General features: G+C 55.7%; 1 protein-coding gene and 1 pseudogene across 1 annotated transcript; one reads left to right on the plus strand and one right to left on the minus strand.

Moving 5' to 3' along the window:
* Positions 1–3,541: 3,541 nt before the first annotated feature.
* On the minus strand, positions 3,542–4,456 carry LOC115344783 (annotated as a pseudogene).
* A 4,934-nt stretch (positions 4,457–9,390) lies between these two features.
* On the plus strand, positions 9,391–10,686 carry LOC115344784 (feather keratin Cos2-3-like). Its single transcript, XM_030022716.2, has 2 exons — positions 9,391–9,498; positions 9,951–10,686. The coding sequence occupies exons 1-2, from the start codon at positions 9,391–9,393 to the stop codon at positions 10,287–10,289; spliced, it is 447 nt and encodes a 148-aa protein (XP_029878576.2). The 3' UTR covers positions 10,290–10,686.
* The last annotated feature ends 849 nt before the right edge of the window (positions 10,687–11,535 follow it).

The following is an 11,535-nucleotide window of genomic DNA, read 5'->3' on the forward strand; positions in this document are numbered from 1 at the left end:
CTCATTAAAGTGTGTGCTGCATCCCAGCCTGGGCCTCCGAGTCCTCCTTCCTTCTGAGGCAACCCTTCCAGTCTGCTCAGGGAAAAAAGGTGGAGGAAGGGGAGGGTGGGGGTCCCTGCAGTGGCTTTTGTTTTGTGCCCTTTCCCTTGCAGCTGACAAAGACATCCCTAGCTACTCCACAGCCAATGGCCATCAGGAGAGGATTCCTCCCAAGGGTGTTCAGGAGTGGGGATGGGGAGACAAGAATGCCTGGGGCAGCCCACAGCCTCATCTCCACCTTCCCCTCCCCTCAAGTACTTGATCTAGGTCCATGGCCACGCACACATGGGCACAGGCAGATGAGATAGCTACCTCTTACAGTCCTTCAGCACCTGGCAGGGCCCAGCTGCTCTCCAGACATGCAGGGCTGAGGTAATTCACAAGTTAGGATCGGGATCAGCCGCATGAGCTGCACAATGGAGTCCCCACTCCCTGTGAACCCAACAGCCCCACGGGCCACTGGGGCTCCAGGGAGAGCACCCAGAGCACCAAAGGCCACCTTTCTGGCCCACCACCCACCATTTACAGGCAGCGGGTGACTGGGCAGATGGCAGCAGTGCACAGAGCAGCCCCACAGCTACTTCGCTCTCCGCAGTCCAGTGACCCCCTGCCTTCTCACGGCTTGTTTCAGGTGCCCGTCTTCCCTGCGTTTTGTGCAAGGATTTGTGGCTTCGCTATTAATGGTGCCAACGTTTAGGTATGCTTTTCAATTACACTTGAAATTTTCTTTTTGGACCTGGCCTTTAGCCCCAGGCACAATGCTCTATATCCCTGGCGTCCCTTGGGTATCCGTGGTCTCCTGGGTGCGGAAAAAGGAGCTCCTGAAGACAATGCTGGGCTCAAATAATTGTCTCAGGCACACAGCGCCCCATGGACCACGTGAGGTTCCCCCTCATGCTCCTCCTGCCCACAGTTCAGGGCAGAGACACCATCTTTGTCCAGCTCGTTGGGCACTGGGCACCTTCGGCGGTACAGGACAGGCACCAACCCAAGCACAGCACAAACGCTGGGGATGACCCTGCCCGTACTCAGCTTCCCTGGCTCCCCAGGTGCTCTGAGGCAGGGCCAGCCCGAGCTCTGCTCCCACCACCACTGCTCCTCGCTTGCAGGGCAGGGTCTTCCTCGCCAACAGACCCTGCACACCACTGGGAACCAGATGGACACACCGAAGGGCAGGGCTGTGCCCTCGCAGTAGGACACCTCTCCCCATGCCAGGCTCTGCAGGGAACAGGACCAGTCTGGGCAGTTACACGGGGAGGAGAGGACTAGTACTAAGCCCAGGAAGGCACAGCCCCAGCATGGGTCCAAGGCCCTGCTCTGCCCTGGCCCCGGGCAATGGACCCCCCGGATGGAGCCTTCAACACACAACAGAGCTTTCCACCTAGAAGACCTAGATAATCAGTACACTCCTCTGGGTATAGGAATCTGCCGCCCTGAGACAGAAGTCTAATGTGGACCATGCTGACTCACTCTTGGGGAGTTCTCATTGCTCTTGATCGTGACAAAAGCCTTCTAGAGAAGAAGTTCAAATGTTCATGTCCCTCTTTGCTATTCCCTGCCTGCAGTGTATGCCTCGCGAGGTGAACAAGTCAAGGAAATGAAGAGGACATTAGCCATGCAGCATCCCATTTTCTCTGCAAAAAAAATGTGCAGTCTCAATTGCAATAAATCTTTTGGAATGCGGATTTTCTTTGTCTTGACAGTGGTTGCAGTGGAGCCGTTTGCATACAGTGACATCACGATTGAAAGGCATCACTGAGAGGATCATAGAAGCATAGAATAGTCCAGGCTGGAAAGGCCTTGGAAGATCATCTGGTCCAACGTTTCATGGGAAAGGGAGCCTAGATGAGATCATCTACAACCCTGTCCAAGCGCATCTTGAAAACTTCCAGGGGTGGGAACTCTACCGCATTCCTGGGGAGGTCGTTCCAGTGAATGGTTGTTCTTGCTGCAAAAAATGTTATTTCTTATGTCAAGATGAACCCTCTCCCAGTGCAACTTGTACTCATTGGCCCTTGTCTTCTCCTTGTGACTCCTTGTGATGAGAGAGCCTCCGTCCTCTTGTAGCCACTGGAATACGTGATGAGGTTCCTCCCCCCAAGCCTTCTGTTCCCCAGGGAGAAAGGACATAACTCCTTCAGTCTTTCCTCATAGGACAGGTTCCTCCAGGTCATCTTTAAGATGTTACAAGGGGGTGGCGGTGGGTGCTGGATCTGGAATCCAGCAGAGGCCGAGTCAGGGGACTTGGATCCCAGCGGTGGCTTTCTTGTTGCAGAACGGCCATTCAGCAGGAGAGCCACCTGGGTGAAGATGACCGCAAACCCCATGTCCATGCTACCAGGGCTTGCAGAAGCAGATTTCTTTTCATATGAGTGGTATACTGGAGGCAGTTTGCGTATGGTGCCATCACAATTAAAGGACCATCACCGAGAGGATCATGAACTCGGTGATACCAGGAGGAAGGGGAAAAATGACTGTGCCAGCCGCAGGCAACACAAATGATTTTCCTGGTGACAAGGGAAGTCGTCATCATTTCTGACACAACGCTTATGGTGTACCAGGTCTCCACAAAGGAACCTGATGAGGAGGAAGAAATGCAGCAGGGTCTGCAGGTGCTGATTGGTCCACGCAGTGACAGTGAGGAGGCCATTCTCCACCAGAGTTTACAAGATACATGGAGAAGATAATGGCACGTGGGCCATTTGCCCACCGTGAGAGGTCTGGAAGCCCAGGGGAATGAGATCACTTACCAGCGGCTTGTTCTCCTGTACCGTGGCCCAGTACGTGACCAGAAGGAATCGGCTGCCCAGACAAGAGTGAAGGAACAAAGCTGTGGTGGGTTAAATCTGTGATTTCTGTTGCTGTCAGAGGGACAAAACCAGCCCCTGTGGCTGACTGGCAGAACCCATTTACCCCAGATGAAGGTCACCATGCCTGAGCTGAGGTGTGGGTAGTGCACCAGAGCAGGGAGGACCTGGCAGCCTTCCGACTGACATTTCTGGTTTGCTGGAACTGACCATTGCCGTGAAATGGCTGACTCCCGTTGCCACTCATTGTCTGTGTGGTAATCCCTGGGTGCATTGGTTTCTTGATTGCCTCATTCTTAATTGCCTACTTCAAATGCCCAAGGTGCCTGTTAGTAGGAAGGTAGACCGTGGGTAGAGATTTCATCAAGTGTGATGGGGAAGAGGAGACAACACTTGGCGAGAGCTGCCAATGTCTTTGCCCAAAGGAGCTAAGGATGAGACACCCACTAAGCTGAGCATCCCTCGGAAGCAGTTACAACCAGTTCATTCATGAAACCATGAAATTAATTTACCGTGTTGCCAAGTGACAAAATCCACCGCAGGGACCCCCACCCTCCCCTTCCTCCACCTTTTTCCCTGAGCAGACTGGAAGGGTTGCCTCAGAAGGAAGGAGGACTCGGAGGCCCAGGCTGGGATGCAGCACAACTTTAATGAGTCTAAAGAAGAAAAAGGAGGTGGCTCACAGGGAGCACCAGGGGCAGCCACTAAGATGCAGTGGAGCTCCTGCAGGGTGTCCGTCTGCCTGCCCTGCGCAGGGACGCAGGCCAACAGGTCCCCGCTAGGCTGGCACTGCGAGACGCCGACAGCAAAAGAAAAAGACAGAGTGGAGACTGGAAGAGGGAAACAATGCCCCAAAGCTCCTATCTTCTGGCGAGCACCATGTTATTGAGGTTCTTGCCCGAGGACGTTGCCAGCAGCTTTAGCAGGGTGGACATCTGCTGCCACAGTAGCGGCTGGTGATGCAGGAGAGGTCACAGCACCCGGAGTTGATGGGGACTCCGTTACTGCTGAGGATGCTGCCAACGGCAGCGGAGGTGGAGGAGCCCACAACGGTGTTCTGCGGGAAGGAGCTGAGGATGGGGCCGGGCAGGGTCACCACCACGGGGGAGGGCTCGATGACGACGGTGGAGTTCTGGCACTGCCTGACACAGGGCTCGTTGCAGCTGTTGGCCAGCGGGGTCGGGCCGCAGGGCCGGCAGGGCTGGCACTGGTCGTAGCAGGACATGTCTCGGGGCTGGAGGTGCACCTGGGAGACGGGGGAGCGGAAGCAGAGCACGGGGACACATGAGAAGCAGCACTGCACCCATCCAGAGTGGAGCCAAGGCACCTCCTGGCTCAGCATACGCTGCCCAGCTCCAAGGCCAGGAGCCACCTCAACTAAGTCCCAGCCTCTCTCTGCAGAAGACCTTCTCTCCCCCTTCCCTCTGCCATGAGAAGCAGCTCCCAGCCCCGGGCTAGGACAGCCCATAGCAGCTGAGACATACATCGAGGAAAGGCCTGATCTTGAAGGAGGACGAGAAGAGGCTTCACACTCACCTGAGTCCCAAGGAGAAGGAGGCGAGAGAAGTGGATGAGAGAGCAGAGCGTCGGGCTGCCTTTTATAGCAGTCCTGCACTGCCTCAGGCCCGCAGGCACCCGTTGTGGAAGTAATAATTTCCTGACAAGCTCATGTCAAATGCAAACCATCCCAGCTAATGGTATGGGCTGTGTCCCGGTTTCCTGCACTGCTGCCTTTTCATTTCCTGGCTTATGCCACGTGCTTTCCCCTATGAAGGCTTCTGTAAGTGCTGGGATGAGAGGCCCAAGGATTTCTGGGGCAGACAGACGTCAGCGCAGGCAGAAGACTCAGCTCAAGCGCTGGAGGGGTCCCGTGCAGGCAGGTGATGTACACCTGGGTCATTCCTGTGGGCTTGTTTGTGGCAAAGTTGTCAGGAAATGGGCAGCACGCTCGTGCTTCTCGTCCGCACGCCCAGGGACTCTCATGGGAGAGGACGTGCCACATCCTTTTCTCTTGCTTCCCCCACCTCTCTCCGCTGGTCGCTCATTGTTGCACGCAGGTGGGCTTCTGCTGGGAGTGTCTGTCCCCACTGCAACAGTAACAGTGCTCTCAGGACAGTTTTGCTGGGCTCATTTGCCTCATCCCCTCCCTGTGGCAGACCCTGCAGGTCGTCAGGCAACGCCAGGAGGGTGTCTGGGGCCTGGTCCTTCCCCAGGGTACTTGAGCCCTGTCCTGCCAGTGTGGTCCTGAGCATCTCCTCAGCAGGGTCCCCCAGCTGATGATGTGCTTTACGTGAGCGTACAGACTTTTGAGGGTTCCATGCAGGCATGCCTGAGCACACGTGCATCCTCCATCTTAGTCTGCCTTGCCTCCGATCCAGCTTAGCGGTAGTGTAACTGAGGTCTACCCGCTCCCCTTCGTTGACCTCGCTGAGATCATTGCCAGACGTTGCTGCTGGGAGGCTTCAGCCACTGCCACCTCCTCTTCCCATGGGAGCAGCTTTCAAGCTTAAGTCCTAGTGCTCGGCCCCAACCTGAGTTACAGCTCCAGCTGTGACACATCTGTGCCTGTATCGGGCCATGGACCACGCTGATCTCAGTCTGGACCCTGACATGCGGGTGACTTCCCAGCTTCACCTGAGACCTGCCTCGCCTCTGTGAACGCACCTGGTGATTGCTGGACATTGCTGCACCCTGATGACTATCATGCTGACCTGGACTCACTGACTTGCCTTTCCAGCCTGACCCCAGGCACATGTAAGACAAGAGCCTGAGCCAGAACACGAGCAGGACAACCTCAAAGTCTGCGCACACTTGCAGACGCATGATCTTATCGGGGTTTGGGAGAAAAGCTGGGGTAGCTCTCATGTCTGGAGTGGGCAGTGGCTGTGCAAAACAGAAGGCAAAACTGCAACCCTGCACGCCGTCAGAGCAGGTTTCTGTCCCCTCAGGGACCTGCCAGGCAGAATGCTTTGGGAAAGTGCCATGGGGTTTCAAAGAGGTGCAGGGAGCAGGGGAAACACAGCCGTGAAGATCTGATGATAAGAAAGATAAGGAAACCACCATAACTAGTTCCATCCACGCCGCTTGATAAAGGCATTCAGAAAGATTTACCAGGGACATTAGATGGCTGTGGTTTTGGAGCATTCCTTTCCAAATCGTAAAGCGTGACCAGCAATAGCGTTTTTCTTGAGGTTATTCACAGTTACTTCTGTCCCTTGCTGAAGCCTGGAATGGTTCTCTTCTGTGGAAATTCCTATCCATCTAGTTGTGCTTCACTCTCTGTTGGACCCACTCTATCTATTGGGTTTACGTGGCAAGCGTTCAGTAGCTGGGGGACAAGGTTGCAAGGGTGGCCTCTGTGGGAAGAGTCCAGCAGCTACCCCCATGTCCGACAGCGTCAGATGCAATTGGCTCCAAAAGGGACTCGCTGCTGCCCAATGCTGAGCCCAGTAGCAACGCTGGTGGTGCCTCGGTGAAAACGTATTTAAGGAAGGGCAAAACACTGCACAGGCAGTGAGGAATGGAGCAAAGGAAATTGTGAGAAACAATCCTGTAAACACCAAGGCCAGAGAGGAGGGAGGAGGAGGAGGTGCTCCAGGCAATGGTGCAGAGATTCCCAGGCAGCCCAAGGGAAAGACCATGGTGGAGCGGATACCCACACAGCAGCCCATGGAGGATGCCTCCCCAGACCAGGTGGATATCCCGGGCAGGAACTGTGGTCCGAGCAGAGCCCATGCTGAAGCAGGCTCCTGGCAGGAGCTGTGGCTCCTGGAGGACCCACGCTGAAGCAGTCTTATCCAGAAGGACAGCAGCCCGTAGACACAATCCACGCTGCAGCCAGTCTTGAAATACTGCAGCCTATGGGAAGGGCTCATGCTACAGCCAAAGAAAATGTGAGGAGGAAAGAGCAGCAGGAAGGAACAGTTGTGTACTGACCACAGTCCCCCATTCTGCATCCCACTGTGGTGCTCAAGGGTGGAGGAAGTAGAAGAGCTGTGAATGAAGGAGGGAAGTTGAGGGTGTGAAAAAGAGGTGGGGATGGGATAAAGGCGTTTTAAGGGGGTTTTTTGCTGTTTCTCACCATCCTGCTGTACTTTAAATTGGCAATAAGGTGAATGAATCTTCCCCAAGTCAAGCCTGGTTTTGCCTGTGATGGTGATCGGTAAGTAATCCCTCTGTCTTTATCTCGACCTGGGACCTTTTTCACCTTACTTTCTCCTCCTGTCCTGTTGAGGAGGGAGAGTGAGAAAGCAGCTGGGTGGGTGTCTGGAAGCCAGCCAAGGTCTTTTTAGTTTCACACCAGTTATGGCAGCTAGAGGTGCCATGACTGTTTGTCATTCGCATGCTTTTTTTTCTCCTTGAATCTTGTGCCATCAGGAGCAGTCTCTTTCTCCCGCTGTTGCTGCCCTCAGAGGACGCTGGGCAATGCTGTCAGCTGGCCTTTGTGCTTGTGTACCTGGGAACTAGGGACAGGTTTACAGCTTTTCTTTCCCCAACACTCCGTCCCTCATTGCCTCTCTTGTCCGGCCCATCCACTCTCGGTGTTTCACAGATGGGTCAGTGCAGAAGGTCTCAGGTGTCTTTGTAGTCCCAAATTTCTGAGGTTCAAGCACCAAAGGCTGTTCCCCATGAGCTCTAGGCTTCAGGAGAGGAGGAAGCTAGGACGTGGGGCACCGTACAGTTCTCCTCTCTTGGCATCCAGGCAGGAGGCCCTTCTGTGCAAGGCTGGGCTCTGCGGGTAGGGCCCTCCCTTCTCCCTGGGCACCCCTATTTCCACTATGCACCCAGAGATCTGCAAATGAAGATGCTGTTTCTGTGAGGCTCTGGGGTTAGTGGCCTGAGGGAAAAGGAGGAGGTGGTGAGAGAGCTTCTGCCACGGAACTGTTCTTTCCCCGCACCCCAGGATGGGATTGCCCTTGCCGTGAGCTGCAAAGAGGGAGCACGGGCTGTTCTGACCTGCCTACCCATTTGTTGCATAAGCAAGAATTTTCCTGCATGCTCCTAATGTATGGAATCATCCTAGGTGATGCTGGATTTCCTTTCTCCTTCCCCCGGCCATGGGGCCCTCAAGCTAGGTCTCCTGCATCTCAGCTAAGGTCAAATGGTTGGGAACCATTGTTTCCAGGCACTGTCACATTTCAGGCTTGAAGAGGGAGCTTATGCCACTGCTGGATTCTTCTAGGGCTGCTGGTGGTGTGGATCCTCGGCCCTTTCCAGTGTTGGTGCTGTTTTCTGGAGCCCTTGGCCCAAGGCCTGATGTTTACCAACTTCCTCCTCCCAGGCTCCCCAGGCTCTCATTCCTTTTCCCATAGCTCCTGTCTCTGGGCAAGGGCCACCTGGGGCAGAGGGCTCCCCCATCACCGCAGACCAACAGAATCCTGTAACCTCAAAGCTTTTACATGAGTCAGGAGTGAGGACGCTGGGAAGCAGCACAGCCCCCCGAGGCTGCCTGGAGGCAGCATGGAAAGAGTTGGCCAGGGTTCTCCTCAGTGAGACCGGAGTGCTGTGACCCTGTCTGTGACCCCTCAGACAACGAGGGGCTGAGACTGTGTCAGTGCCTGGCACTGTCGTGGAGGGATGTCACTACAGGCCTTGGAATGGTTAGGCCTGGGCGTGAGGTCAGGCACAACTATGTACACACACGCATGCATTCACACGTGTCCAACAAGCGTGCACAACAATATACACAGATGCACAGAGTCAGGCATACGTGCATAAGGACACAGGCACATGTAGTTGCATGCAAGTACTCACACCTGTGCAAAAAAATACACAAGTACACAGAAACACGATCTCGCCAGAGGCATACAGCTGGGTGTACGCACAAGCATAGGTGTGCATGCAGGTAATCCCACAGACTGGTACACAATCACACGCCCACGCACGTTGCTGCTGATAAGCACATGGGAGCAGAGGCAATAGGAAGGGATGTGACTGAGGCGCTGTTGGGGACCTCCCTGCCAGAGCAGGGACGGGGCACTCTGAGCAGGACAGATGCACAGGCAGCATAGCTAGAGGAGTCTCAGGGACTGTCCAGAGAGAGGAGGAGGCCAAAGTGGTTGGCAGCTTCCTCCTGAGGGCAGCTTAAGGTGAAAGAGAGTTGAAAACCTGAAGTGCAGCACGCCTGCCTGGGAAGACAACAGCCGCTGACTGTTAGACTGAGCCGGGTGGGAAGGAAAGAGCACAGGGCACATACTGACAGGAGCCCTTGGGTGAGGAGCCAAGGATTGGAGGGCTGGGAGCAGCTAGGGCCCTCCCTGTCAGCAGGACCATAAAAAGCCCACCAGAGTGCCCCAGACTGACATCACCTGCCTCCACTGGACTCTTCTGGCACTTAGTCCCTGTCTCCTGCCCACTGTGATGCATCTTTGACCTGGAAATCCTGGGACTTCTCATCCCAGCACTCAACAGAAGCTTCTGTGATGGAATGGGCATGACATAAACCGGGAAATACAAAGGCAGCGTAGAGGCAAACAGCAGCACATCCCATGTCATTACCTGGGATGTTTCCGTTCATTAGGAGCATGCAGGAAAATTGTTGCTTATGCAGAACTGCCTTTGGGCCCTGAGGCAGTGTGAGGCCGGTATAAAAGCCAGCCCAACTGGTCGCTCTCTCAACCACTTCTGTCACCTCCTTCTCCTTAGGAACCAGGTGAGTTGGAACCCCCTTTTCCCCTCCTCCTCCTCCTTCTCCTCCTCCTCCTCCTCCTCCTCGTCCTTCTCCTCCTCCTCCTTCTCCTCATCCTCCTCCTCCTCCAGAAAAAGATCGAGCCTTCAAGAACAACGCAGCTGCTACCAGCTTCTTGGTCTTATGTCAGGGCTCTAAGATCGTGGTCAGTGGAGAGGGCAAAGGAGAGATGGTCTGTCACGGAGAGAGTCTGAGGCTGGGCTGAGGTAGCTTTTTGACTACAGGCTAGGAAGGAGCATTGCTGGGCCTTCCTGCTATGCGAAGGACTCGGCTGAGCTCAGGCAAAGAAGCCCTTGTTCCCCCCTGCACAGCCTCTACCTCCCCACCCAGCAGGTGCCTTGGCTTCCTTTTGGTGGGGTTGCAGGCTGTTCCTCAGGTGTCCCTGTGCTCTGCTTCCTCCCTGGCCTCTCTCCCAGGTGAACCACCAGCCCCGAGACATGTCCTGCTCCGACAAGTGCCAGCCCTGCCAGCCCTGCCAGCCCTGCGGCCCAACCCCGCTGGCCAACAGCTGCAATGAGCCCTGTGTCAGGCAGTGCCAGCCTTCCACCGTTGTCATCGAGCCCTCTCCCGTGGTGGTGATTCTGCCTGGCCCCATCCTCAGCTCCTTCCCGCAGAACACTGCCGTGGGCTCCTCCACCTCCGCTGCCGTTGGCAGCATCCTCAGCAGTAACGGAGTCCCCATCAGCTCCGGGTGCTGTGACCTCTCCTGCATCACCAGCCGCTACTGTGGCAGCAGAAGGTGCTCCCCCTGCTAAAGCCACTGCTGACAGCCCAGACAAAGAGCCCCAGGAACCCAGAAGACGATGCCAGACCAAACAACGGAGATCGTGACCCTTGCTTGGAGAGGGCCTTAGCATGCCCCACTCCTCTTGCAAAGGGTGTCAACCCTTTGGAAAAGGCCGGCCTGGGCTCTCCAAAAACATGGCCAATGCCTCTCATTCCCTTCCTCCACTCTCTCCTTTCCCTCCTTTCCCTTTCTTGTTTTCTGCTCCCCTCAGCCTTGAGGCCCACCAAAGGCAGCTTGGGGGGACCTGCCTGCCCCTTTCCCTCTGTGGGGCCCTGACACTTGGCCACCCGTGGCGATCCTTTCACTGTGGCCTCCTCTCAGAAACATCTTGTTTCCCTCTTTAGACTCATTAAACTCTGCTGCATCCCAGGCTCTGGCTCTGTGTGGTCCTTTCCTCTCTGAATGCTCTCTAAAGCTGTCCAGGGAGAACGGAGCTATGCTGGGAGGGAACAAATGGGTGAGCAGGCGGACCCTTTCTCATTCCTGGAGGACTGGGAGGGCAGGACACACTGTCTGTTGGCCTCCTTCAGTCCCTGTCCCTTGGCGCTGAGGACAACATCTCTGGCTACTCCACAGGCAGTGACCATCAGCCCTTCCCTTGCTGCATCTCTGCCCAGAAATATTCCCCTTGGCCTCCGAGCATGCCCTACAGGTGGTGATCCCAACTTGTGCTGTCTTCATGGGAGGACCCCAGTGCTGCAGGAGGCCCTGGGAGGTCAGCAGCCCCACAAGCACTCAAGGCAGCTCCTCTTGCTCTGGATGGAGCTCTGCTGGGGGAGAAGGCTCGGACAGAAGATGGCCGTGAGGATGGAAGGAGGGGATGGTAGGAGAAATCACCTTGGCGAGAGCCCAGAGCCGCCTCCTCCTCACCTTCCCACCCACCTCCAGAAGGAAGGGCCACGGTATGCATCCAAGGGCAAAGAGGGCTAGGGCAAGTCGCCTGTTCTTCCGTCACACCATACAGTGCCCCGCGCAGCCCCAGCGGTTCATTACACAGATTTGCAGGGCTGAGGTGTCTTGCAGAGTGCACATCCCCAGCTCCCATCCGACGGAGCAGCTCCAGGACAAAAAGGTCTTTTGCATGGGCCTGCAAGATGACACAGGTGAGGGACTGACAGTTCCTCCCATGATACGCTAGAGACAGCACAGGTCAGAACAGCCCGTGCTCCCTCTTTGCAGCTCACGGCAAGGGCAATCCCATCCTGGGGTGCGGG

Source organism: Aquila chrysaetos, chromosome 8, assembly GCF_900496995.4.
Source record: "Aquila chrysaetos chrysaetos chromosome 8, bAquChr1.4, whole genome shotgun sequence".
In the NCBI taxonomy this organism is placed as follows: domain Eukaryota; kingdom Metazoa; phylum Chordata; class Aves; order Accipitriformes; family Accipitridae; genus Aquila; species Aquila chrysaetos.

Coding starts and splice junctions, on each gene's coding strand:
- LOC115344784 (XM_030022716.2), top strand. CDS start 9,391: ATGCAGAACTGCCTTTGGGCCCTGAGGCAGTGTGAGGCCGGTATAAAA. Junction 9,499..9,950: donor TCCTTCTCCTTAGGAACCAG/GTGAGTTGGAAC, acceptor CCTCTCTCCCAG/GTGAACCACCAGCCCCGAGA.